Raw genomic sequence first — 27,926 nt, 5'->3', positions numbered from 1 at the left:
GTATTTGTTACACATATTTATTTAGAATTTTTTTTCAGTATGATCAAATTTTCTGTTGAATATTTTCATTGATTCATTGATTTCACCCAGCCTGAAATCGCCTATGAGTCATGCATTTTGAAAACGGCCTTTGCAATTAATCCCTTCCTCAGAGCTGCTATGGCTTCTTCGTGTTGATCCAGTGAAAAAATCTTAATCCCAAGGTTCTCATATTTCAGGTATCTAGAAATAAAAATGACATTAGAAATATATAAATTTGTCATTGACTAAATATCATAATAGGATCAATCTGACAGTAAAGCATTACATAATCAGCCATGTTAAAAAAGACAATTTATTCAGCCATTTTATTTTCCAACACAGCGTAGTTTCAAATGTTTTAATGTTCTCGCATGAACATCTATTTATATTCAGATCTGATGGCGCCAGATAAAACGAGTAGGTTTTGATTGGTTTGTTTTATTTTACTTCTGCCACTTTCAACTAATCGCACATACTTACTTTGATTCCATGACTTCCGACAAGCCAATCGCTTTATTAAACGTAAAAGGGTTGACTATCACCCCGAGGATTGTGAGCTCTCTCTTGAACATCAGGTACGGTGAAATTCTGTAACGAAGAAGAAAATTTGTGAAAAACAATATTCATAAAACGTCCATTTCTTTGCTCTATATTGTATTTAGTGAATTTATATCACATTAAGTAAGATATTAACCATTTTAAATTTATAACAATAATAATATTTATACTTGGAACTATTACTTTCTTGCACTTTAGTTCATCTTGTGAATCAATTTGCTGGTGTATAAAATTTTACGCATCACATATGATTCATGGTGTAATGTAAGTTATGAATAACGTGCTAGAAAAAAAGGACACGTCACTTTTAACAGTGAAAAAACTCCTATTAGGAAATGCTTGTTAACGGAGATTGTTACTGTCCGCAAGAAAAAAACACTGAAAAACTGTTAGAAATAAATATTAAAAAAATAATGTTAATGTTTATTTAGTCACGACAGTTTTATTCTTCTAAAATAACACTATTTAAGGCTATTTCACTGGTAGGAAGGCTTTAAGATGGAATCAAAAATAGTATTGATATATTCGTTTTAAATGAAAAATTTATAATGCAATTTCTTCAAGGGAATTGACTACTTCAATGTCACAACTTTCATCGCTTTACCCATAGAAAATATGCTTGAATTCAACGGTCTTTGGGTTCGATTCCCGATACAGGAAAGGTCTGTTTTAAAAAATTAGCAATGCAAGGAGTGCAAATAAAAATATTAATATTTTTCTGACTCAATCTGTGTCAAATGTTAAGCCCATGCAAACTAATATTAACGAATAATAATAATACATCTAGTTTTATGAGAAAATTAGCAACAAGAAGTTATTTAATGCTTCTTACTTGACTCGCGCGTCTTCTGGGGCAACTCCAAAGATGCAGTATCTGCCCCCGGGAAGTAACCAGTTCATCGCTTCTTCCATCGCTGGGGCGAATCCAGTGCAGTCAACGATCACATCAACGCCCCAATTTCCATCAAAGTGTCTCTGCTTCAGAACGGTGGGGGCCACCACTTCGTAACCTTCACGTGAAACAAAGGTAGAAGTTTAATGTTTTACATCTCATTAGGAATCGATTCTGGATTCTGTACTTCCAACGTGTGAGAAGTGAACCAAGTTTAGCTTTTGCAGGGAAACCCACCCATTACTAGAACTGAATGTTCGAATACAGGAAGAGCATAATGTTCATTCATTAACTACTATAATAATCAAAAAACAATATAAAAATCGCATAATTATCTTTCCCGAACATACACTCTCGCACTGTTGTCTCTTCTGGTGTGGTTAGTTATTAGATTTTGCAACATGTATAGATATTAGTCACTTTCTCATCTGCAGAAAATACAACATTTTTGTAGAACTTGTATTAAAATAATATTTGTAGGATCTGTTACATATGTGAACTTCCAAACACAGTTCGTCAGCTCCGTCTTCCTGTGTAAGTATTTATGTAAGAGGAACAAAATAAGAAAACTTGCAATGATGAAGATTTTCCCATTCTTTGAACCTTTTTCATTAAATTTAGTAATATATCACTTTCTTATATAGCCACGACAAACAATGTTTTTTCTTAAGAATATATTTGTTATTGATAACGTTTCAAACACAAATTAAATTTATAGAAATAATGGGAAAGTACAGTACTTGTGTTACAGTATTAAATATCACTGTTATATTGTTACGGATAAATAAAATCATCCCTAACGAGGGAAAGAACACTAGAAACTCATACCCGATTCCAAGAAAAGAGAGTCAGGAGAAAGAGTACGAAAGACAGTAAGGAAGAAAGAAAATAAAAAAGATACAGGGAGACAGAGAGAGAGAGAGAATAAATGAAAGCGCGAAAGAAAGAGACAAAGTTAGAAGTTGAAGAGCAAAACAGAAGCACAGAAATAGACATAAAATGAAAGAGATACACAGAGGTGAAGAAAGACAGAGAATTAGAATACTGAAATTGGGAGAGAAAAAGGAAGCAGAAATCGAGCAAGAGAGATAGAAAGACGGAAGCGCAATAGGGCCATTCCATGCCAAATCGACACAGATAAGCACAATTTTCAACCTGACCATCTCCGATTTTCATGAAACTAGGGGAGTTAAAAGTATACAAGGTGTCTCATAAGTAATAGGGCAAACTGACACAGGTGAAAGTACACGATAATAGAAGCCAAAAAGTCTCAGTAAACATGGGTCTGCAAAGGAACCGTTTTGGAGATAATCGCGAATGTGTGATTACAAGCCGCCACTGACTTCATTGTTTGTAAACGTCGTCCTAGTTGGTAAAATCCTAATAATATGTGGTTACAAGCCGTCATTGATTGCTTTACTCCTCGCGCGGTCCGAGGTTTGCTCTTTGATTACAAAACAGAACATTTCCGAGAGGTGACGTTGTATAGATACAATCAGTACACCGTCTAATCGTACTGTGGGAGTCACGTCAGTTGTGCTGGACAGCGTAGTGAAAATGGAACCTTACAGCAACGAAGAGTATGCGGATATGCATTCTGTGTATGGTTTGGCTAACGGCAATGCACGGGAGGCTGCACGCTTGTACCAAGAAAAATACCCTTCTCGAAGGCACCCTTAGAGTCGCACATATACTAGGGTATATCAGCGCCTCAATGAACATGGGAGCTTCGAACATGGTAGGAGAGAAGATACCTAGGTAGACCTGCACGCGTTACGACTGAAGTTGAGGACATGGTGTTGGAAGCAGTAGAACACTCTCCAGGAACCTCGACGCGGAGGATTGCCCCACAAGTGCCAGTAAGCCGCAGTAGTGTATGGAGAATTTTACATCGCAATTCACTCTACCCTTACCACCTCCAACGACTTCAGTGTCTCAGTGATACGGATTGTGTTCGTAGAGTGACGTAACAACAGATTGTACTCAACCCTCGTTTTGCAAGTAACATTTTATTTACAGACGAAGCGGGGTTCACACGCGATGGTATTTTCATTTTTTTATAATTCTCATGTTTGGAGTGTACTAAACCCACATGCTGTTCATGAGGCACCAAATCAGCAACGTTTCTCATTGAATGTGTGGTTAGGGGGTACTAGGTGATCGTCTCATTGGACCAAACATTCTTCCAAGAACACTCAATGGACCGAGGTACCTTCGATTTTTGCGGCATGATCTTCCAGGATTGCTTGAGGATGTTCCCCTTGATCCACGTCAGAGTATGTGGTACATGCATGATGGAGCACCCGCACATTTTGCTGCTGCTGTGAGACTACATCTAACACGCAGATATCATCAAAGATGGATAGGTCGAGGGGGGCCTGTACCGTGGCCTCCAAGGTCACCGGATCTAAATCCTTTGGATTTTTGTGTCTGGGGACAACTCAAAAGCGTAATGTACAACACTCCCGTTGACACGGTTGAAGAACTGGAACAGAGCATTGTACATGCTTGTGACCAATTCCGAAATGATCCGGGGGTGCTCGAAAGAATTCGAAACTCAATGCGGAATCGCATACAGTATTGCATCCAGATGGAAGGACGACACTTTGAACACCACTTTTAACAGGTGCGAGTGTACAGTAATTGTAACGTACAGCATACTAAAGTAGTGCTGTATTCCTTGTTAAAGTAAGTAGAATATTCAATAAAAGCAAAATGAGCTCTCCTGATTTTTCATACTGTATCTATTATTGGTATTTTACCAACTAGGACGACGTTTACAAACAATGAAGTCAGTGGCGGCTTGTAATCACACATTCGCGATTATCTCGAAAACGGCTCGTTTGCAGACCCATGTTTACTGAGACTTTCTTGCTTCTATTATCGTGTACGTGTCAGTTTGCGCTATTACTTTTGATACATCCTGTATATGAAATGTAATAACTGCGAAAATTTTGAGTTTCGTATGTCTCGTAATTGTAAAATTATTCAAGTTCAAAGATCGCAGAAATTGCCGTTTCTGAGCTCGTTTAGCTATACTAAATGTACTGTAACTCTGCTCCTATTTGGGCTACGAAGCTGAAATAAAGTTTTTTTGTGCAGGGAATGGAACAAGCTTTCCAATGATATGCAACAAGCACACCTTAGGATAAAAAGAAAATTTTGTCACGTGACCTTGGCATTTGACCTTGAATATCTCAAGACATGTTATGTCATCGCCAAAAATCGTATAAAAATATATATATTTGGTACACCATGCTATACTCTAACGCACATGAAAAATCAAACTGGGACTTCAGTGGAATCAGAAGATGTATAGATATGTGATTAATAAAGGCCTCATTACAATGTACTAGTGTGAGTCAAAAGTCCCTTAACACCCCCTATAAAATGTAAAGGAATTGTTCTGGATACATTTGGTCATGATAGAAACATGTTACGTCCAGGGGGAACCATAGTTGTGTGTGTCCAGCAGAGGTCCGCCATAATGAATTCTATGGAAAGGGGGGGGCGGGGTGATGGTTATGTATCAAATCAAGCTAGAATTTCACGGGAAATGCGGTTGCTTCCATCGAATATTTAACCAGCAACAACTCAACATATTTTCCACTTACGATATCTGGTCATTACGTTGTCCATGTTCCTGTATGCACTCGTTGACATCTCTCACACTCACATAGAACATTTTGTGTTGTAGCAGGTGCGGCAGCATTGCAAGCAGCAACTATGCGTTCTATCAAATGGTCAATATCACGGATTTTAGTGCATATACCATTGCCTTGAAATATTTCTGAAGGTAAAAGTCCTAAGGTCTTAGATCTGGAGAACGTACAGGCTTTTAACAGGTTCCAGGCTGCCAGTCCATCTGCCGGGAAATTTACCATGAACCAATCCCGTTCTCCAGGCATCATACCACACCATTAACTTACCAGCACTAGCAGTTCGGGCTGGTATCTGTCTAATGTAGGTTAACATACAGATAACATCTGTATTACAGATATTGCATACTTTTATAAATTTTGCCATGAACATAAAATTAGCCTCGTCACTGAAGAACTTTTCATTAAAAGGGAACAGTGACATTGTAATTGTTTGAGACACCATTCACGAAATTTTTAACCATTCGAAAGTGTCCGTGTCATCGCGATGCGTTCCTAATACGTTAGAGACATTCTAATGCTTTTTTTCTAACACCTAGAAAAGGAGAACATATTTAAAAGCATTCAATCATTACTTTTTGATGATTAAATATTCGATGTAAGCAACTGTGATTCTCGTGAAATTCTTGCCTCAATTGATGCATCACATCAATTGAAAAGGTTCGAGTTGAATTCAATATGGCGGCCAACAATATGGCGGACCTCTGCTTGACACACACAACTATGGTTCCCCCTGGACCTAACATGTTTCTATCATGACCAAATGTATCCAGAACAATTCCTTTACATTTTATAGGGGGTGTTAAGGGACTTTTGACGTATATTTGACTATACATATTATTTTGCATCTTCTGATTCCATTGCAGTCCCAGCTTGATTCTTTCATATGTTTTAGAGTATAGCATAGTGTGCCAAATTTTTTTTACACGATTTTTGGCGATGACATATCTTGTGATATTCAAGGTCAAATGTCAAGGTCACGTGACAAAATTTTCTTTTTATCCAAAGGTGGGCTTGTTACATATCATTGAAAAGCTTGTTCCATTCTCTGCACAAAAAAAACTTCATTTCAACTTCTTAGCCCAAGTAGGAGCAGAGTTACATTACATTTAGCATAGCTAAACGAGCTCCAAAAGGGCAAATTCTGTGATCTTTGAACTTGAATAATTTTACAATTACAAACGAGACTCAAAATTGTCATAGTTACTAAGTTCCATGCATAGTTTCAACTCCCCAAAATTTAATGAAATATCAGAGATGGTGAGGTTGTGGGCTGTGTTGATTTCACATGGAATGACTCAATAGTAACCTTGACTACAATCCAATAATAACTCGACACATACTTATTTCATTTGTCTTTGACAGTGTATTTTATATTGACTTTAGAACTTGAATTCCAGTCCGAGAGTTTCGAACTGATCACCTTCTTTTTAAGGGGTGTAAGGAGTGACCCCATTTCCAAAGGCTAGCGAAGCTCTGGCGTCTGGAGTCACAGCCAGTACAAACCTCTGTGGGGCTCGTGTTGTGTATATTTGTGATTGCCCTTTAATCCACCTCATCATCATGCATCCTCATCTTCGCGGTTAGCCAAAAGATGAAGGAAATAGAAGTAAAATAAACTAATTCATTCATGCATTTTTTTAAAAATCGGCCATCTTTCTTTACATTTGCCTAGGACAACTATCCGTCCCAGTATAATTATTAAAAAGAAAGAAATGTTCATAGAGAGAACGATTGCGTACACAACGAAATTATGTATTTTTCTTTAATTTCTGGTTATACCATTAGATGAAACGCCTTCATTAGCAACAAGAAAGAATAATTCTTCCGTCTCTATTGGTCTGTCAAGGGTCCCGGGTTCGAATTCCGCTCGGGCTTGGTTGTTTGTGAATGTCCATTCATCATTTCATCACTCATCCCCATCTTCGCAAATTAGCCAAGAGGCACAAAACGCGAAGTAAAATAAACTAAATCTGACTGATGATTGCAAATATACCTACTCTTTTCGACACATTCTGCATTTAGATTACCGAATAATGGCCATATCAAGTTATATTCAGAGAACAGGTATTGTTAAAACCAAAAGTGTTAATTCATTTCTTTACAACTTACCAATTTTTTCAGCAAGCTTTCGTCGAGCTTCTTGAGGTTCGCTGATGATAACGTTTCTGTGGCCTTGCAAGTGGAAGAGAGCGGCCCATAGGTTGCCGATTATTCCAGCACCCATAATCAACACTTTTGACGAATGAGGGACAGGCCCTAGAATATCCCATCCGTGAGCAATGCAGGATATGGGTTCGCAAAGAGCACCTGTGAAATTTGAATTACGTTAAGAACAAATTCAAAATAAAACATTATGATAATGAGATATCAAATTCAAGAACACATTTTTGTGAAAATGTAATAATTTTTGTTTAATTCAACAGCCTCGTGCTTGTTTCACTTGATAATAAGCTTTGCAAATTTGTTTTACAAATATATGATTTATTAAAATCTTATTATAGCAAGTTCCACAATTTTCGTTTCTTACAAACATTTTTCGAATCATGTGTGGTATTCGTTGTAGCAGATCATTACCTTCTAGTGTAAAATTTACTTTAATTTTTAAAATTTGGATTTCGTGTGTTTAAGGATGTATGTAATCGAACTTACAAGGTAGATTGAAACACTTTAGAAATAATATAAGTATAAAATGTGCGTGTGTGTTTGTGTGTGTACACATAAAAACACTGTGCTTTCAAGTAATAGTCAGATATACAAACCAGTACTCAAAGAAAGATTGTCAGGCAGCTTATAAACCAAACGGGATGGAGCTTTGAAATGTTCTGACCAGCCGCCATCTTTGAAGAATCCAATATTATTGGAGGTGCCTTCAACCTGGCAAAATTGGTATTTACCCGACTGGCAATGGTGACACTTTCTGCAGGAACTGTGAAACGAATTATAACAATTAGGGCAAAATATAGACTATAACAATTCCTTTACGTTGACGAAATTCATATAAATTAGAAAAGGTCACTGCTCACAGATATTCAGTACTGATGCTGATCACTAACGCACGCAGGATTTTTTTTTCGGGAGGAGCTGGAATTGAAAATAGTACGTAGCTGCTTTCTAGACGGACGGTATACAATATTTCGTATATTTATAACTTTCTACTCTCAAAAATAGCAATCGGGGGTTAATTTAAGGGGGTTTCATTTACCACTTTGTTTTTTCCCCCTAGTTTTTCAGTTTTTTTTAATAGTTGATTCTCTCAAAATTTTGGAACGAACTGTGGCCCCATCAGCCCCCCCCCCCCCTCTGCGTACGCCAGTGGTGCTGAATATGATGTCTGCTAAAATGATCTGTGTTAAGTTTCAGCTGCTGAGTATGTTACAAAGATTTTCTGCAAGTTTAGTGAGCGACAATGAACAGTGTACTTTCATTTTCATGAAGATCGACCCATTAGGCTAAATACATAAATCGTTAAATATAAGAATATTTAAGCTATAAAATGAGCAAAAAATGACCTAGAATGCCAAACATGCCTTATTGGACCAAAATCCCTAAAATTGCACATAAATGATGCAACAAATGCATCATAAAAGCAATAACTTTTCACAAAACAAGTGAATACTAAAGCCATGTACGTTTCTGAATTACCAGAAAGAAGATGAAAAGTGAGAAAAGAGCAATGTTTGCAAGTGCATACTCATTAGGATCAACAGCAACTTTGTCGCCAGCTTTGAGGTGTTTCACTTCAGACCCTACTTCCACCACCACACCGCCGAACTCGTGTCCCATTGTGTTACCATCCTTACACGGCATGCCACCCTGCAAATACAAAATAGCAATTAATATAACTTTGTCCTTGTATGGCCATTGTGATTAATTGCATGGCCATTACCACTAACAAGAATTTGAACAAGGGTACATTCTTGTCCTTATATAGTTAAGCATAAATATCACAAGTAGTAGAGGTCTGCGCCAGTGGATGTTTGTGCCCTCGGGCGTTTAATATTCGCAATTCATTTGTATGTATTTATAACTAATTTGCACGGGTTTTATTTAATTTGCACGTACTTAGAACTAATTAGCATGTACTTAGAATACTTTACATTTATGTATTTGCATGTTTATAACTTTTTATGAATATATAATTATTTATTTTATGAAAAATATGTATATAGAAGGTAATTAGAGGTACTAAATGCTATGCATATGGTTTTATATTTATTACTGCAAAGTATGTAATGTATAAAATGTTAATATTAATGTTTATAGTATTGAAAATAAGAGTTTATGGTTAATGAACCGATATGAAAGGTGGTAATGGCTGTAGGTACAGGTCCAATTACGAAAGAAGACGGTCCCGGTACTCGAACCCGCGATATGTAACGGTAATAAATGGTTAGGCCTATAGTGTACAATGTATGTAATAATGTATGTTATTATTGTATTAAGGACGGTGGTACGACACGCCAGACAGGAGACCGGTGAGCTCCGCTCTGAGGGTAGACGAGAAAGGAATTTGGGGAGTGTGCGTTCAAGGTCAAATGACGTCACAACGTCAGAACAAAGAAGGAATCTGATTGACCAATCAGAGAACGCGTCGGTAGATTTTCAGAACCGGTTTTTTTCCCAAGGTTAACCAGTACGCAAGAACAGAGGAAAGGTATGCAATACTGTAGGGCAGGGGAGGAATTCAACCAGACAACAAAGGATGTCTGGAAATGCGCAGCAAGGGTCAAATCTCTGAAGCTATGCGTCGCTTGTAGAACTGGTTTCAGCCGCCAATTAATATTCCGCTCAGGGTTGCCCCAAGGCACAGGACGCTTTAGCGCAGGTTTTTTTTATCTGTACTATGAAGAAGGGAGAGCTATCAGGGACGGGGCCTACAGTTTTCACCATTTGCTTTTATCACGGGGTAACAAACCTAGGACCCTTTGATTATTGATTTAGGTAGTAAATGTGTGTTACTGTGTGCTATTTAACTTAATTTTGAGTTTATTTTTTACCAAACTTTGACTTTATGTCAAACATTTTCACAGCTTATTTTTATTTTTACAAAAATAACACTATTTGTACTATTCAGGCAACATTTTTTATTAAATTTCGGACTCGCAAAGACATTTTTTCAACTTTTAATTTATTATTTTACAATTTTATGTTAATTTTTTACCAAAATAACACTATTTATACTATTCAGGCAACATTTTTTTTATTAAATTTTGGACTCACAAAGATATTTTTACAACTTTTTAACTTATTATTTTACAATTTTATACCTATTTTTAACCTAAATAACACTATTTATACTATTAAGGAAAGAGTTTTCAGTTATATTTTCGACACACAAAGACATTTTTTCAACTTTTAACTTATTATTTTACAACTTGATATTAATTTTTTACAAAAATAACACTATTTGTACTATTCAGGAAAGACTTTTAGTTACATTTTCGACACACTAAGTGTGTGTTCTCAACTTCTATCTGTTTATTAGGCTTATTATTACTCAAATAACACAATTTCAGCTGTTTAGGCAACATTTTTTATTAAATTTTGGACTCACAAAAATACATTTTCTAAACTTTTAATTTATTATTTTACAACTTTATGTTAATTTTTTACCAAAATAACACTATTTATACTATTCAGGCAACATTTTTTATTTAATTTTGGACACACAAAGTGTGTGTTGTCAACTTCTATCTGTTTATTTCACAAGTTTAGGCTTATTATTACTCAAATAACACAATTTATACTATTCAGGCAACATTTTTTATTAAATTTTGGACACACAAAGTGTGTTTTGTCAACTTTTAACTAATTATTTTACAACTTTATGTTAATTTTTTACCAAAATAACACTATTTATACTATTCAGGCAACATTTTTTATTAAATTTTGGACTCACAAAGATATTTTTACAACTTTTTAACTTATTATTTTACAACTTTATACCTATTTTTACCAAAATAACACTATTTATACTATTCAGGAAAGAATTTTAGTTACATTTTCGACACACAAAGTGTGTGTTCTCAACTTCTATCTGTTTATTTCACAAGCTTAGGCTTATTTTTACCAAAATAACACTATTTATACTATTCAGGAAAGAATTTTAGTTACATTTTCGACACACAAAGTGTGTGTTTTTAACTTCTATCTGTTTATTTCACAAGCTTAGGCTTATTATTACCAAAATAACACAATTCAATCTGTTCAGGAAAGATTTTTAGTTACATTTTCGACACACAAAGTGTGTGTTCTCAACTTCTATCTGTTTATTTCACAAATTTATACCTATTTTTACCAAAATAACACAATTCAATCTGTTCAAGAAAGACTTGTAGTTACATTTTCGACACACAAAGTGTGTGTTCTCAACTTCTATTTGTTTATTTCACAAGTTTAGGCTTATTATTACTCAAATAACACAATTTCATCTATTCAGGATATTTTGTATTTACAAAGAGATTTTTTCAATTTTTAATTTACTATTTACAAGTTTATGCCTATTTTTTACTCAAATAACACAATTCTATCTGTTTAGGAAAGACTTTTAGTTATATTTTCGACACACAAAGTGTGAGTTTTCAATTTTTATCTGTTTATTTCACAAGTTTAGCCTAATATTTACTCAAACAACACGATTTGAACGTGTTTTTTTATTACATTTTTGACACACACACACACACACACACACACACACACACACACACACATAGATAGATATAGTTTCCAAGTTTACAGGATTATCCTCTAGTTTACTCAAATAACACATTTTAAATGTGTTTTGAATTATATTTTGGATGCAAAAGTATATTTTGTCAAGTTCTACCCTTTTATTTTACAAGTTTAGGCTTATTATTACTCAAATAACACAATTTCATCTATTCAGGCAACATTTTGTTTGTTACATTTTATTCACAAAGACATTTTATCAATTTTTAATTTATTATTTCACAAGTTTATGTAATTTTTTATTCTAATAACACAATTTTAACTATTCAGGCAACATTTTTGTTGTAATTTGGAGTTACAAAGAGATTTTTTTAAATCTTTGCATTAAATTTTCTATTTATTGCGTTTTGTATTTCACATTCGATATTACAAAGTTCTAAGGTGTGTATAATATTTCAAACTATTTTCAGGGTGTATTTGTTAATGCATTTGGATAATAACTATTAGGTTTTTTGGATGAACTAATGTTAAGAATATTTCAACCAATCAGAAAATGTGTCGTTTTTATTTCCACCAATTAGAAAACGCGTCGGTTTTATTTCAACCAATCAGAGAACGCGTCAGTTTTGCTTATGAGGTATAAAAACTGCGTAAAAGCAAGCAGAAGCTATTTTGAGAAGTATTTGTGAAGCATTGTGGCAGAGAAGACATCAAGTTGTGATTATTGGCCGTGAGTTTCAGACAAAGAACTCAAGAGAAGCTATAATTAAGGTAAATGATTTTTATTATGTAGTGTGTTTTTTAAATAATATGTAAATGCAAATATTGAAACGAGGAAAACGTCAATGCAAACTAAAAAACAAATACTGTTTGTAACAATGCGTAATGTGAACAAGTACTACAACTATTTTTCTATTTTTCAGGTGCTTCTAATTTTGTATGGGTGACTGAAAGGGACCATTAGTGAAAGATGGCGTCTTCAAGCTCCACAAACAAGGCTAATCACACTGCGGTGAGTACCTCGCAAGAGATTTTACCATTGGAATGTATATTTCTCCACTAGTTTTTGAAATAATATATAAATCCAGAAAACAAAGAAACGAAAAAAGTAAATACAGAAATGAATATGCTTAATATAAACAAGTACTACAACTATGTTTCTATTTTTCAGGTGTTCTTATTTGTGTACCTGTGAGTGGAAGGATCTATTACTGGAAATAACGCCAACAAAGTAACCGACAAGGACATGAGTCAAATAATTGCATCATGTCCATGTTTTTCCAATTATATCTATAAGAATTGTGTGTTGGAGACTTTGAAGAGGTATACACCTGGCAAGTATATTATATGCTGGGGATGTTATTCTAAACAAGGCAACCAACTAGCCCACGATTGTGTAGTTAACCATTTCTACGAGTGTAAGTGCGTATGCTGTAAAGATGAAGATTTACTCTCTGAACGTTATTTTATTTGCCAAGGAGAACGCTGTTTGAATAAATGCCAACGATGTGTTAAGTGGATGTGCGAGAGAATCCAGTATTATTTACAGGATTTGGATAACACAAAACATATTTTTTATTTTTATATTACTAACCATGAGGATGTTGCGGATGCTTTGACGGCACACGAGGTACAGACAGAATACAAAGCTTTTTATAGTGTGTTATGTGAAATTTCAAACAATATCGAACTAGTGAAAACTCTTATAGGTCCTATACGCTCAGCAGAGCTTACTTATGGTAGCACAGGATTTTTGGGAGAGTTGAATAAAGAGAGACTGACTAATAACAGCGAAAATGGTGCAATACATTATTGATGTACAAGGATTTATCTATAACAGAAAATTTATATTGCGTGAGGTTTGTGTGAGTTCTACAAATTTGGACACTGTGTATTATGCGCTTGTGAGTGTTCCCGATTATTTCAAAGAGAACAAAGAATCGCGCTGGGTTAAAGACAATATCCATGCATTAATGTATGATATTCCTTGTGGATGTGAAATATACTATGTCCGGAGCGCAGTTAGGAACTTGAACTGTCAAGGTGGTACATTTTTCTGCAAAGGAAAATCCCAAATTATCAAAGACTTGTTTAATATTGGTAACATTGTTGATTTACAAACTGTAAACTGTCCATCCCTTAAGAATTTGTATATGTTTCAAGGAGGATTGTGCAAGTATCATTCTGATACTTCTCCCCCAGCTGAACAAGGTTGCGCATTCAGAAATGTTCAAAGACTTGTATGTTGGTACAATAATAAAAATATTAATGTGTAATGTATTTTAGTGCAAATAATAAAGATTTGTGAAAAAGAAATGTTTTCTATGTTGTTATTTAGTTTTAAAGCCTGCATTCAAGGTATTTTCAAGTATTACTGGTTTTTTGGCTGAATCAACACTTGGGTTATTTCCATTTGGTTTATTATACGAGGCTACAATCACTATATGTCTATGAGGACTAAAATCCACTGATTGAACCTTAAAGCTTAGGCTTACTATGTATATTGATTAAACACAGGACAACACGAATTTTACAGAGGATTGTAGGAGGCATAGGCCCACACGCCAGAGCCTTATTAGCCTGCAAGAACAACTTGTATGTTGAATTGTGACTGTTTAGCAATAATATTTATAAAGTTTAAATCATTTTCATTACATTACATATATATTTTGGATTCAAATAAAACACTCAAGTTAAGTTTTTTAAGTTTATTTTTATTTAATATACAAATATAGAATATATCAAATTTACATATATGAAAAGTACTCTACCAAAGAGCAAAAGTCACATAGGGATTACGATTTAGCCGATGCTGAAATTCTTCCATGGGGGATTTGTAGTAAGAGAGAAATTTTTGCCATTGTTTAAAGTTGAGGGTGACTCCACCAGAGATGTTGGTGATTTCCACTTTTATATTTTCTCCACTGCCCTCGAAGGTGAAATAAAGTTCTCCTATAATGTTTATAGATCTGAATCTGTCTTTTTGTGTGGGGAATCTGTTTCTGTAAGTGTCGAAGATCACATCTGATTTGTAGACGCATGATGGGTACTCTTCTTTATTTAGGACAATGTAATTTTTTCATGTTTCAAAATCAATTCAGTGTCTGCGAAAGTACCTCGAATAATGATATTCATGTTGGCATCGATGATGAATCGGGTTTCTGGTTTTATGTTGTTCATTTGGTGGGTGCCTCTGATAGACTGCATTTTGGTTTGGTATCAATAAGAAGTTTTAAAAATATGCAACTAGTGCTACAAAAGGAACGGAAATTATCGACAATTTCTGGATTATAACTAAAATTCAGTTTGCCTTTTACATATCCAATATTTACAGAACAACACTAACTAGACTTCGATTTATATAAATGTAGCAGGAACTATATTTCTGAGAATCAAACTATATTAGGATTATATGTTAAACTTATACAAAACCAGATTATTCTATGTAAGTATATTTATATTGACTGGATTATTTAACAGATCAAACAGAAAGAAGGCAAAATCCACTAAACGTAGGTGATTGCATGAAAATAACTAGGTCAAGGAGTGACCAACAGTGAGCTGAGGTTATATATAGAGGGTCGCTCTTCATAATTCTTACCTTCGCTGGATCGGCGAAGGAACGCACTTGTGGGCGGTAGAACCTGAATGGGTTCTCGGAGACTCGAAGCAGACTCGAAGCAGACATCGGAGACTCGAAGCAGATGTCTTGGTGGAGCCCATTCAGGTTCTACCGCCCACAAGTGCGTTCCTTCGCCGATCCAGCGAAGGTAAGAATTATGAAGAGCGACCCTCTATATATAACCTCAGCTCACTGTTGGTCACTCCTTGACCTAGTTATTTTCATGCAATCACCTACGTTTAGTGGATTTTGCCTTCTTTCTGTTTGATCTGTTAAATAATCCAGTCAATATAAATATACTTACATAGAATAATCTGGTTTTGTATAAGTTTAACATATAATCCTAATATAGTTTGATTCTCAGAAATATAGTTCCTGCTACATTTATATAAATCGAAGTCTAGTTAGTGTTGTTCTGTAAATATTGGATATGTAAAAGGCAAACTGAATTTTAGTTATAATCCAGAAATTGTCGATAATTTCCGTTCCTTTTGTAGCACTAGTTGCATATTTTTAAAACTTCTTATTGATACCAAACCAAAATGCAGTCTATCAGAGGCACCCACCAAATGAACAACATAAAACCAGAAACCCGATTCATCATCGATGCCAACATGAATATCATTATTCGAGGTACTTTCGCAGACACTGAATTGATTTTGAAACATGAAAAAATTACATTGTCCTAAATAAAGAAGAGTACCCATCATGCGTCTACAAATCAGATGTGATCTTCGACACTTACAGAAACAGATTCCCCACACAAAAAGACAGATTCAGATCTATAAACATTATAGGAGAACTTTATTTCACCTTCGAGGGCAGTGGAGAAAATATAAAAGTGGAAATCACCAACATCTCTGGTGGAGTCACCCTCAACTTTAAACAATGGCAAAAATTTCTCTCTTACTACAAATCCCCCATGGAAGAATTTCAGCATCGGCTAAATCGTAATCCCTATGTGACTTTTGCTCTTTGGTAGAGTACTTTTCATATATGTAAATTTGATATATTCTATATTTGTATATTAAATAAAAATAAACTTAAAAAACTTAACTTGAGTGTTTTATTTGAATCCAAAATATATATGTAATGTAATGAAAATGATTTAAACTTTATAAATATTATTGCTAAACAGTCACAATTCAACATACAAGTTGTTCTTGCAGGCTAATAAGGCTCTGGCGTGTGGGCCTATGCCTCCTACAATCCTCTGTAAAATTCGTGTTGTCCTGTGTTTAATCAATATACATAGTAAGCCTAAGCTTTAAGGTTCAATCAGTGGATTTTAGTCCTCATAGACATATAGTGATTGTAGCCTCGTATAATAAACCAAATGGAAATAACCCAAGTGTTGATTCAGCCAAAAAACCAGTAATACTTGAAAATACCTTGAATGCAGGCTTTAAAACTAAATAACAACATAGAAAACATTTCTTTTTCACAAATCTTTATTATTTGCACTAAAATACATTACACATTAATATTTTTATTATTGTACCAACATACAAGTCTTTGAACATTTCTGAATGCGCAACCTTGTTCAGCTGGGGGAGAAGTATCAGAATGATACTTGCACAATCCTCCTTGAAACATATACAAATTCTTAAGGGATGGACAGTTTACAGTTTGTAAATCAACAATGTTACCAATATTAAACAAGTCTTTGATAATTTGGGATTTTCCTTTGCAGAAAAATGTACCACCTTGACAGTTCAAGTTCCTAACTGCGCTCCGGACATAGTATATTTCACATCCACAAGGAATATCATACATTAATGCATGGATATTGTCTTTAACCCAGCGCGATTCTTTGTTCTCTTTGAAATAATCGGGAACACTCACAAGCGCATAATACACAGTGTCCAAATTTGTAGAACTCACACAAACCTCACGCAATATAAATTTTCTGTTATAGATAAATCCTTGTACATCAATAATGTATTGCACCATTTTCGCTGTTATTAGTCAGTCTCTCTTTATTCAACTCTCCCAAAAATCCTGTGCTACCATAAGTAAGCTCTGCTGAGCGTATAGGACCTATAAGAGTTTTCACTAGTTCGATATTGTTTGAAATTTCACATAACACACTATAAAAAGCTTTGTATTCTGTCTGTACCTCGTGTGCCGTCAAAGCATCCGCAACATCCTCATGGTTAGTAATATAAAAATAAAAAATATGTTTTGTGTTATCCAAATCCTGTAAATAATACTGGATTCTCTCGCACATCCACTTAACACATCGTTGGCATTTATTCAAACAGCGTTCTCCTTGGCAAATAAAATAACGTTCAGAGAGTAAATCTTCATCTTTACAGCATACGCACTTACACTCGTAGAAATGGTTAACTACACAATCGTGGGCTAGTTGGTTGCCTTGTTTAGAATAACATCCCCAGCATATAATATACTTGCCAGGTGTATACCTCTTCAAAGTCTCCAACACACAATTCTTATAGATATAATTGGAAAAACATGGACATGATGCAATTATTTGACTCATGTCCTTGTCGGTTACTTTGTTGGCGTTATTTCCAGTAATAGATCCTTCCACTCACAGGTACACAAATAAGAACACCTGAAAAATAGAAACATAGTTGTAGTACTTGTTTATATTAAGCATATTCATTTCTGTATTTACTTTTTTCGTTTCTTTGTTTTCTGGATTTATATATTATTTCAAAAACTAGTGGAGAAATATACATTCCAATGGTAAAATCTCTTGCGAGGTACTCACCGCAGTGTGATTAGCCTTGTTTGTGGAGCTTGAAGACGCCATCTTTCACTAATGGTCCCTTTCAGTCACCCATACAAAATTAGAAGCACCTGAAAAATAGAAAAATAGTTGTAGTACTTGTTCACATTACGCATTGTTACAAACAGTATTTGTTTTTTAGTTTGCATTGACGTTTTCCTCGTTTCAATATTTGCATTTACATATTATTTAAAAAACACACTACATAATAAAAATCATTTACCTTAATTATAGCTTCTCTTGAGTTCTTTGTCTGAAACTCACGGCCAATAATCACAACTTGATGTCTTCTCTGCCACAATGCTTCACAAATACTTCTCAAAATAGCTTCTGCTTGCTTTTACGCAGTTTTTATACCTCATAAGCAAAACTGACGCGTTCTCTGATTGGTTGAAATAAAACCGACGCGTTTTCTAATTGGTGGAAATAAAAACGACACATTTTCTGATTGGTTGAAATATTCTTAACATTAGTTCATCCAAAAAACCTAATAGTTATTATCCAAATGCATTAACAAATACACCCTGAAAATAGTTTGAAATATTATACACACCTTAGAACTTTGTAATATCGAATGTGAAATACAAAACGCAATAAATAGAAAATTTAATGCAAAGATTTAAAAAAATCTCTTTGTAACTCCAAATTGCAACAAAAATGTTGCCTGAATAGTTAAAATTGTATTATTAGAATAAAAAAATGCATAAACTTGTGAAATAATAAATTAAAAATTGATAAAATGTCTTTGTGAATAAAATGTAACAAACAAAATGTTGCCTGAATAGATGAAATTGTGTTATTTGAGTAATAATAAGCCTAAACTTGTAAAATAAAAGGGTAGAACTTGACAAAATATACTTTTGCATCCAAAATATAATTCAAAACACATTTAAAATGTGTTATTTGAGTAAACTAGAGGATAATCCTGTAAACTTGGAAACTATATCTATCTATGTGTGTGTGTGTGTGTGTGTGTGTGTGTCAAAAATGTAATAAAAAAACACGTTCAAATCGTGTTGTTTGAGTAAATATTAGGCTAAACTTGTGAAATAAACAGATAAAAATTGAAAACTCACACTTTGTGTGTCGAAAATATAACTAAAAGTCTTTCCTAAACAGATAGAATTGTGTTATTTGAGTAAAAAATAGGCATAAACTTGTAAATAGTAAATTAAAAATTGAAAAAATCTCTTTGTAAATACAAAATATCCTGAATAGATGAAATTGTGTTATTTGAGTAATAATAAGCCTAAACTTGTGAAATAAACAAATAGAAGTTGAGAACACACACTTTGTGTGTCGAAAATGTAACTACAAGTCTTTCTTGAACAGATTGAATTGTGTTATTTTGGTAAAAATAGGTATAAATTTGTGAAATAAACAGATAGAAGTTGAGAACACACACTTTGTGTGTCGAAAATGTAACTAAAAATCTTTCCTGAACAGATTGAATTGTGTTATTTTGGTAATAATAAGCCTAAGCTTGTGAAATAAACAGATAGAAGTTAAAAACACACACTTTGTGTGTCGAAAATGTAACTAAAATTCTTTCCTGAATAGTATAAATAGTGTTATTTTGGTAAAAATAAGCCTAAGCTTGTGAAATAAACAGATAGAAGTTGAGAACACACACTTTGTGTGTCGAAAATGTAACTAAAATTCTTTCCTGAATAGTATAAATAGTGTTATTTTGGTAAAAATAGGTATAAAGTTGTAAAATAATAAGTTAAAAAGTTGTAAAAATATCTTTGTGAGTCCAAAATTTAATAAAAAATGTTGCCTGAATAGTATAAATAGTGTTATTTTGGTAAAAAATTAACATAAAGTTGTAAAATAATTAGTTAAAAGTTGACAAAACACACTTTGTGTGTCCAAAATTTAATAAAAAATGTTGCCTGAATAGTATAAATTGTGTTATTTGAGTAATAATAAGCCTAAACTTGTGAAATAAACAGATAGAAGTTGACAACACACACTTTGTGTGTCCAAAATTAAATAAAAAATGTTGCCTGAGTAGTATAAATAGTGTTATTTTGGTAAAAAATTAACATAAAGTTGTAAAATAATAAATTAAAAGTTTAGAAAATGTATTTTTGTGAGTCCAAAATTTAATAAAAAATGTTGCCTAAACAGCTGAAATTGTGTTATTTGAGTAATAATAAGCCTAATAAACAGATAGAAGTTGAGAACACACACTTAGTGTGTCGAAAATGTAACTAAAAGTCTTTCCTGAATAGTACAAATAGTGTTATTTTTGTAAAAAATTAATATCAAGTTGTAAAATAATAAGTTAAAAGTTGAAAAAATGTCTTTGTGTGTCGAAAATATAACTGAAAACTCTTTCCTTAATAGTATAAATAGTGTTATTTAGGTTAAAAATAGGTATAAAATTGTAAAATAATAAGTTAAAAAGTTGTAAAAATATCTTTGTGAGTCCAAAATTTAATAAAAAAAATGTTGCCTGAATAGTATAAATAGTGTTATTTTGGTAAAAAATTAACATAAAATTGTAAAATAATAAATTAAAAGTTGAAAAAATGTCTTTGCGAGTCCGAAATTTAATAAAAAATGTTGCCTGAATAGTACAAATAGTGTTATTTTTGTAAAAATAAAAATAAGCTGTGAAAATGTTTGACATAAAGTCAAAGTTTGGTAAAAAATAAACTCAAAATTAAGTTAAATAGCACACAGTAACATACATTTACTACCTAAATCAATAATCAAAGGGTCCTAGGTTCGTTACCCCGTGATAAAAGCAAATTGTGAAAACTGTAGGCCCCGTCCCTGATAGCTCTCCCTTCTTCATAGTACAGATAAAAAAAACCTGCGCTAAAGCGTCCTGTGCCTTGGGGCAACCCTGAGCGGAATATTAATTGGCGGCTGAAACCAGTTCTACAAGCGACGCATAGCTTCAGAGATTTGACCCTTGCTGCGCATTTCCAGACATCCTTTGTTGTCTGGTTGAATTCCTCCCCTGCCCTACAGTATTGCATACCTTTCCTCTGTTCTTGCGTACTGGTTAACCTTGGGAAAAAAACCGGTTCTGAAAATCTACCGACGCGTTCTCTGATTGGTCAATCAGATTCCTTCTTTGTTCTGACGTTGTGACGTCATTTGACCTTGAACGCACACTCCCCAAATTCCTTTCTCGTCTACCCTCAGAGCGGAGCTCACCGGTCTCCTGTCTGGCGTGTCGTACCACCGTCCTTAATACAATAATAACATACATTATTACATACATTGTACACTATAGGCCTAACCATTTATTACCGTTACATATCGCGGGTTCGAGTACCGGGACCGTCTTCTTTCGTAATTGGACCTGTACCTACACCCATTACCACCTTTCATATCGGTTCATAAACCATAGAAAACTTATTTTCAATACTATAAACATTAATATTAACATTTTATACATTACATACTTTGCAGTAATGAATATAAAACCATATGCATAGCGTTTAGTACCTCTAATTACCTTCTATATACATATTTTTCATAAAATAAATAAATATATATTCATAAAAAGTTATAAACATGCAAATACATAAATGTAAAGTATTCTAAGTACATGCAAATAAATTCTAAGTACTTGCGAATTAATTAAAACCCGTGCACATTAGTTATAAGTACATGCGAATAAATTGCGAATATTAAATAGCGATTGAGTTTAAGTCGGTCAACCTCTACTATCACATAAAGCATCAATATTTCCAGACCGATAGGAAATGAATTCAGTGTTTCGGAATCCGCTTTAAACTGTAGGTCAAGGACAGATTAGCCTATGTGAGGATAGAGAGAGCTTAAAAGAAATGCCACTAGGGGCACCCGCAGAGCAGGTCAAGTGGAAGGGGTCATTTGATTTGATTTGATTTATTTTACATTACTTAGCGTTTTGTGCCTCTTGGCTAATTTGCAAAGATGAGGATGAGTGATGAAATGCTGAAATTGATGAATGGACATTCACAAACAACCATGCCCAAGCGGGATTCGAACCCGGGACCCTTGGCGTCGCAGCGCGATGTGCTAACCACTTTTTTTTTTTTTTTTAAAGGAAATACCCCCTACACGGAGGTATCCCCCACCATTCACTCTTTTTCTCACTTTTTACACTTTTCAATTCTTACATTTTTCTTTGTTTCTTATCAACTGGACGAACACAAATACCCATGCCTTACCCGGGACTCGAACCCAGAACCCCTGGCGTTGTAGCGCGCTTTGCTAACCACTTCGCCACGGAGGTCGACTAACCACTCGCCCACAGGGTCCGGCTAGGGATAATTTGATAATCAATATTATAGTTATTCTTCACTTTTACTTGAGCTCCTTTCATTTGTATCTCCTGTCTAGATTTCGGAATTCCTCGGTCCTAGTGTCTGTTTTTGATGCTTCTTCCTTTCTGCTTGATCATTTTCTCCTTCTTTTTGGTTTCGTTTTCCATTTTAGTTTACACACTCTCTCTTTTCCATTTGCTTACTATCTTTCGCCTTCACTCACACTCTCCGTTTCGCAACTTCACTTGTCTTTCTTTATATCTCTCTCTGATTTCTTCATCTTTTATCCTTTACCTCTCTCTTTCTGCTTTTACTGTCTCTATTCTTTATCTCTTGTCTTCTCTCTCTCCCTCCTGTGTGTGTTTTCCCTTATTCCTTTATCTCTCTATCTCTCTCTCTCTCTCTCTCTGTGCCTTGTTTCTTTGGCTCTTATTCTTTAACTCTATCTCTCTCGACTCTCTTCACATCTTGGGCCTCCCCGTTGGCGCAGTGGTAGCGTCGTCGCCTTGTAATCAAGGGGTCTCGGGTTCGATACCCGGTGAAGGCACACAGTGTTTCGGATCCCACTTTAAACTGTAGGTCCAGTCCCGATTAGCCTTACTGTGCATAAAGTGGACTTAAAACCCCAACTCAATCAATCTTCTTTTCTTTTGTTCTATATTGCTTCTTTAATATCCCTTCTTGCTTTTCTCTCTCTCTTCCTTCAAACGTAAACATAGCTTCAGTACATCTCATTTAAGGGGACAACTTTTTAAACCCTCTCCCTTTTTAGAAAATTTTCTGCGTGCGGCATGATCAAACGAAGAAGAATTGGAGACCAAGTAAAGAAGAAACAAATTATTATTATTATTAGTTCAGGACAAGATTCATCTGCCAATTTGCCAAACACGTTCAATATACGATGCGAAACATACCCAATAAATGCAAAATATGAATGGACAGCTGGGACTGAATTGTATCCTAGACGGAAAGAAGAATGAATTCAAGATTTAGTAAGGTTGATACTTCCTATCCCTTCAGACACCAAGTTTTCGAAACGTCACTAGTAGTATCATAGATAAGGGTATATCCTTGTCTGTGGTAGTAGCTTGGCTCATGTGCTGTCGTGTTTTGTGCGGAACAAAATGTAGAAACCTTTATTTTTTTATCTCAGACTACATGTTTACATTAAAGGGAAAATGGGTTTCTGTTCGGGAGGATCCTCCTCTCTCTGACCTGCTAGTGTTCTTGAAATCAGGGGGGGGGGGGTATCTGAGACAATGAGAGGGAAAATACCCGATCAACACTTTCCTGGTCAGCTACTTACACCGTCGCAGTTAGAACGAGTTTCAAAATGACTTAACAACTGGTTCCGAACTCGACTTGCCCTGCTCGTGAATACAAACAGATATAATGGTCTGAAATAAAACGACAGTAAGTCGAGTTCAAGGCCGATAAGAAGGAAAAGATTAGACGAAAGATATTCAGAGACTTAAAAAAAATCCTCTGCTAGTTTTAGCCGTAGATTTGTTCTTGTCATCACTTATAAATCTTGGTAAGTCAGCAGATTATTTCAGAAGCGAATATTTATTATTTTTCAATCCGAGAGGATCTTGACGTTTACAACTAGCAATAAATCGCTAATTGTAATTAACGTAAAAGTAAAGGACGATTGTGTATTCGCATGTCTAAAGCTGGAAAAATACGTGCAAATTTTGTTATTGAAATGATATCGGAGATATCATTTCTGAGGGAAAATGTTCCCGAATTATTCTTAAGTCAGTTTGCTGCAGTAATACGAGTTCTCTCCAAAAAGCAGGGCTCGAAGCGAAGGGGGTGGTATCCTCCCGCTAGCGAAATTGTCGGAAAGCACCCCCGCTCGCCAGCTGTCACATTGTTACCATGTTAAACCATCCTCCAAGCTAACCCCAAGACTCAACAAAACATCCCCCAGCTAACATTTTGCACATCAAGCGATGCCAAAAAGAAACCGAACTTTTTCAAAATTATTTCATTTACTTGTCATACGGCTTGATCAGATTCATTCCTTTCAAAGTAGTTCCCCTCTATTGTTAAAACGCCAAAGCTTCTTCCACTGCTCGAGCACGTTCTTCTATGTGTTAGTAGAATTGCCTGCAGATCGTCTGGAAACAGGACAGCGTCCTTTCAGTATAGATTTCGTTAGTCGGCCACTCCAACATGTTCAGCCACCGAGGTGGGTCCCATGAACATAAAAGGTTATTGCGAACTGAAAATAATAATTAGGGTGGCAGCGAATTTACAATACCGGAAGTATCTTCAATTGCCTTCAAATTCGGCATACTCACTAATTTTGGCCTCGTAATCACGAATCTGCAGTTAAAAATTGGCGGTCACGTCAAGAAATTGCAAAATAAGCCGAAATAAGTGGGTCCGTGAACAGAGTAAACACCCTTGATTTATGAAGAAAACAACTATTTTTGCAATGCTTAGCGTTTCAAAACTATGTTTATGATGACCCTCAATTTTAACTATGCTTGCCTAACCTAACCTAACCTTACCGTGAATGGTTCGTGGAGCAAACTTGATTTCCACCTTTACGTAACACGCCATTTTCTCACATGCAAATCAACCCTCCATGCAACGGGTCTCACTTATTGCACAACACTTGAGCAACTTTGTGTTATGACTGCGTCAGAACACGAGGTAGCAAGACCGTTGTGCGGAAAGGAAAACGTCTTCATATCAGAAAACATGGTTTTCATGTTAGTGTATGGAGAATCATAGCGGTAATTGACAAGGTCATTTTGCAATTTCTAGACGTGACCGCCAATTTTTAACTGCAGATTCATGATTACGAGGCCAAAATTAGTGAGTATGCCGAATTTGAATTTGAAAGCAATTGGAGATACTTCCGGTATTGTAAATTCATACCTTAGGCTGTTGTTATCATTATATACTACTTTGGCGTTATGCAAAGGTCAACCGTTCCGACACCTTCTATCACAAGTGACAAAACAAAGCAAATGTTCGTGTTGTCTATGTACGGAACAATATCGTATTGTGAATACCCGCAGTATTGTAGCCCTGTTGAACTTTGCATCAATAGCGTCTGCAGCAGAAACAGAGTTTCCGAAATATCGCGCCCATGGATCGATCCTTGCTACTGTTGTACGTCAGGGTACTTAAGTATTATACGGACTACCTCATTCGTCTTCAAGGTCAGGCGTTCAATTGAACGCCTCTTTTAGGTTAGGTTAGGTTAGGTTAGGTAACGGAAGAAGAGGCTAGAAGTTTTCTACAACGGAAAGAATTTTCAGCCGCTTATTCTCCTGAATTCGGACTTCTAGAACGAATGTTCCAGGTTGGAGAACTGGTTTGAGCACGAGCGGTCCCTTGTGTGTGACCCTTCATCAATTTCAAGAAATTGTCATTCATCCTCATCGTTGCGATTAGACAAAATGGCAAAAGAAGAAAACATTAAAAATACACATTTTTTACTTCTCAAAATATAGGTACCATCCTCGTAAAAGACCATCGCTGGTTCACCCAAAAACTGTATTTTCCTAAGGACAAGCCCGCCTGAAAAAGTAATTAGATTACAACTTTCCATTGTACTTACATCGAGAACATGCAGATCTGTCCCACAAACGCCCGAATAAGCTACACGAACTATCACATCATCAGGAGAGGTGATTTTTGGGATATCCTTTTTGACCAAAAGCAAAGAACCACTCTTTACGTTGTACACAAGAGCCTTCATCTGCGACATGGTTGCGAGTTCTTCCGAGTCAGAAGTGAACTTGAACAGATAATGGTCGTAGCTTATATCGCGACGAAGTTCTGCGACCTTGACAATAGCATGTATCCTTTCTTGGCAGCAACTGGCGTCCTTCGATTCCTCTTTGATCCTAGTTACGTCATCGAATTTGTGTTTGTGATAGTCTCCTGGGTAGCAGATGCTGTAATTGTGTTGCGGTGTACTGCCCTAATGCGCTAAAAGATTACCCATTCCTTATGCTTCGGCTGAACCTTTGGCCGCCGCCAGAGCAGCTCTTTCCAACTTTTCCTCTCCTTTGCATTGCATTGATATTCCAAAATCTGAAAAATTACAAATTCTTAGAATTCCTTCTAGACCATTGATGTGAATTTTCGTGTTGTTTGCTTTCACTGTTATCTACACCTCAGTGGCGTATACTAGGCTATCTCACTATGTCACATGGTCCTAGGCTATGAATAGAAATAAATTTACCAACTCCTAATAATTTGGGTTGCCAACTCATAAGAAATCAGGTTGCCAACTCATAACAAATCAGGTTGCCAACTCATAGGAAATCAGGTTGCCAACCCATAAGACATCAGGTTGCCAACTCATAGGAAATCAGGTTGCCAACCCATAATAAATCAGGTTTCCAACTCATAGGAAATCAGGTTACCAACTCATAAGAAATCACGTTGCCAACTCCAGAATCAGCATCATCATCTCACTGATATGAATAATATTATTTACAATTTCTGATTGATGTTTCTCCTGTATTTTATTCTCTAGCGTTCAGGCTTCGAAGACAGCCTAGCTAGCATAGAGTATACGCTTCTGCTACACGTAGATATTCTTAATAGTTTCGTGATTACACAAGTCTATTAAACTATTGATAATATCTAGATAACAGCGTAAGCAAGCCACATGAGGGTTCACGCCAATGCTCTTGAAGAACACATGTAATTTTTCATATTTTGGAATATCATAGCAGTTTTTAGAAAGGAGAGGAAAATTTGAAAAAAAAAAATGCCCTGGTGTGGACCAAAAGACCAGCCGATCCTTAATGTTAGTACGGAAGTACGGGTGTCGTCACTTGGCGAACTTCAGCCACTGTGATATATTCTAAGTCCATACTGCTCATACGGCATAGAAAAATAAAAAACGATAGAAGAATGAAACAGTATTCCCTGACATTCGCTATGAGACTCGGCGGCAAGCGGCACGGCGTAAGGGCTTGTCTTTCCCGGTGAACGGGGTCCGCGAGATCGCACGCTACAGTCTGTTTTTTTTCGCTCTCCTTCCCTTTCTGTTGACGTTGCAGACTGACGCCAGTATAATCCTCCGTCGGAAGTTGTGTTGTGTCGTGTCCGTGTGTTGAAGATTGTGGCTTAATATTGCACCACAATAGTTTACATTACAACAAAGGATTTATCTTGTCGAGTGTTACTTCGGAAAGAAGAATTGTGGAGAAGTGCGACGACGTTTTGCAACGAAATTTCCTGGTGTTTCCGTTCCACATAGGACCACTATATTAAACCTCGTAAAAAAAAGTTGAGAGTAACAGGGTCAGTTCTGAATAAAAGTGGAAAGAAATACCCACGTGTACTTACTGAGGAAAACTAGATGAGATAGGACTAAGGTTAGAACAGTCTCCTCGGAAATCTATCCGCCGCCTCTCACAAGAAACGGGTGTTTCAAAAACCACAGCATTTAGAGCCGCTAAAATTCTTAAATTTAAAAATAAAAATCTAAAAA

The 27,926-nt window shown here is 35.4% G+C and overlaps 1 protein-coding gene across 1 annotated transcript; it reads right to left on the bottom strand.

Moving 5' to 3' along the window:
* Window positions 1-26,221, bottom strand: LOC145987343 (uncharacterized). Its single transcript, XM_083121866.1, has 7 exons — window positions 26,034-26,221; window positions 8,825-8,946; window positions 7,893-8,059; window positions 7,243-7,440; window positions 1,412-1,589; window positions 502-609; window positions 1-222 (listed from the first exon to the last, which is right to left on the bottom strand). Exons 1-7 carry the CDS (start codon window positions 26,181-26,183, stop codon window positions 102-104), a joined length of 1,044 nt encoding a protein of 347 aa, XP_082977992.1. The 5' UTR covers window positions 26,184-26,221; the 3' UTR covers window positions 1-101.
* Window positions 26,222-27,926: the final 1,705 nt, after the last annotated feature.

Source organism: Lepisma saccharinum, chromosome 4 (genome assembly GCF_977018435.1).
Source record: "Lepisma saccharinum chromosome 4, izLepSacc3.1, whole genome shotgun sequence".
Lineage (NCBI taxonomy): Eukaryota > Metazoa > Arthropoda > Insecta > Zygentoma > Lepismatidae > Lepisma > Lepisma saccharinum.
This window is presented reverse-complemented; position numbering and strand designations above follow the sequence as displayed.

Bases quoted from the DNA above. Each gene is read 5' to 3' on its own strand.
- LOC145987343 (XM_083121866.1), bottom strand. From the start codon at position 26,183: ATGTCGCAGATGAAGGCTCTTGTGTACAACGTAAAGAGTGGTTCTTTG. The intron at 610-1,411 runs GTAAGAAGCATT...TCTTCGTTACAG, and splicing joins CCAGAAGACGCGCGAGTCAA to AATTTCACCGTACCTGATGT. The intron at 223-501 runs GTAAGTATGTGC...TTTTATTTCTAG, and splicing joins TCGGAAGTCATGGAATCAAA to ATACCTGAAATATGAGAACC.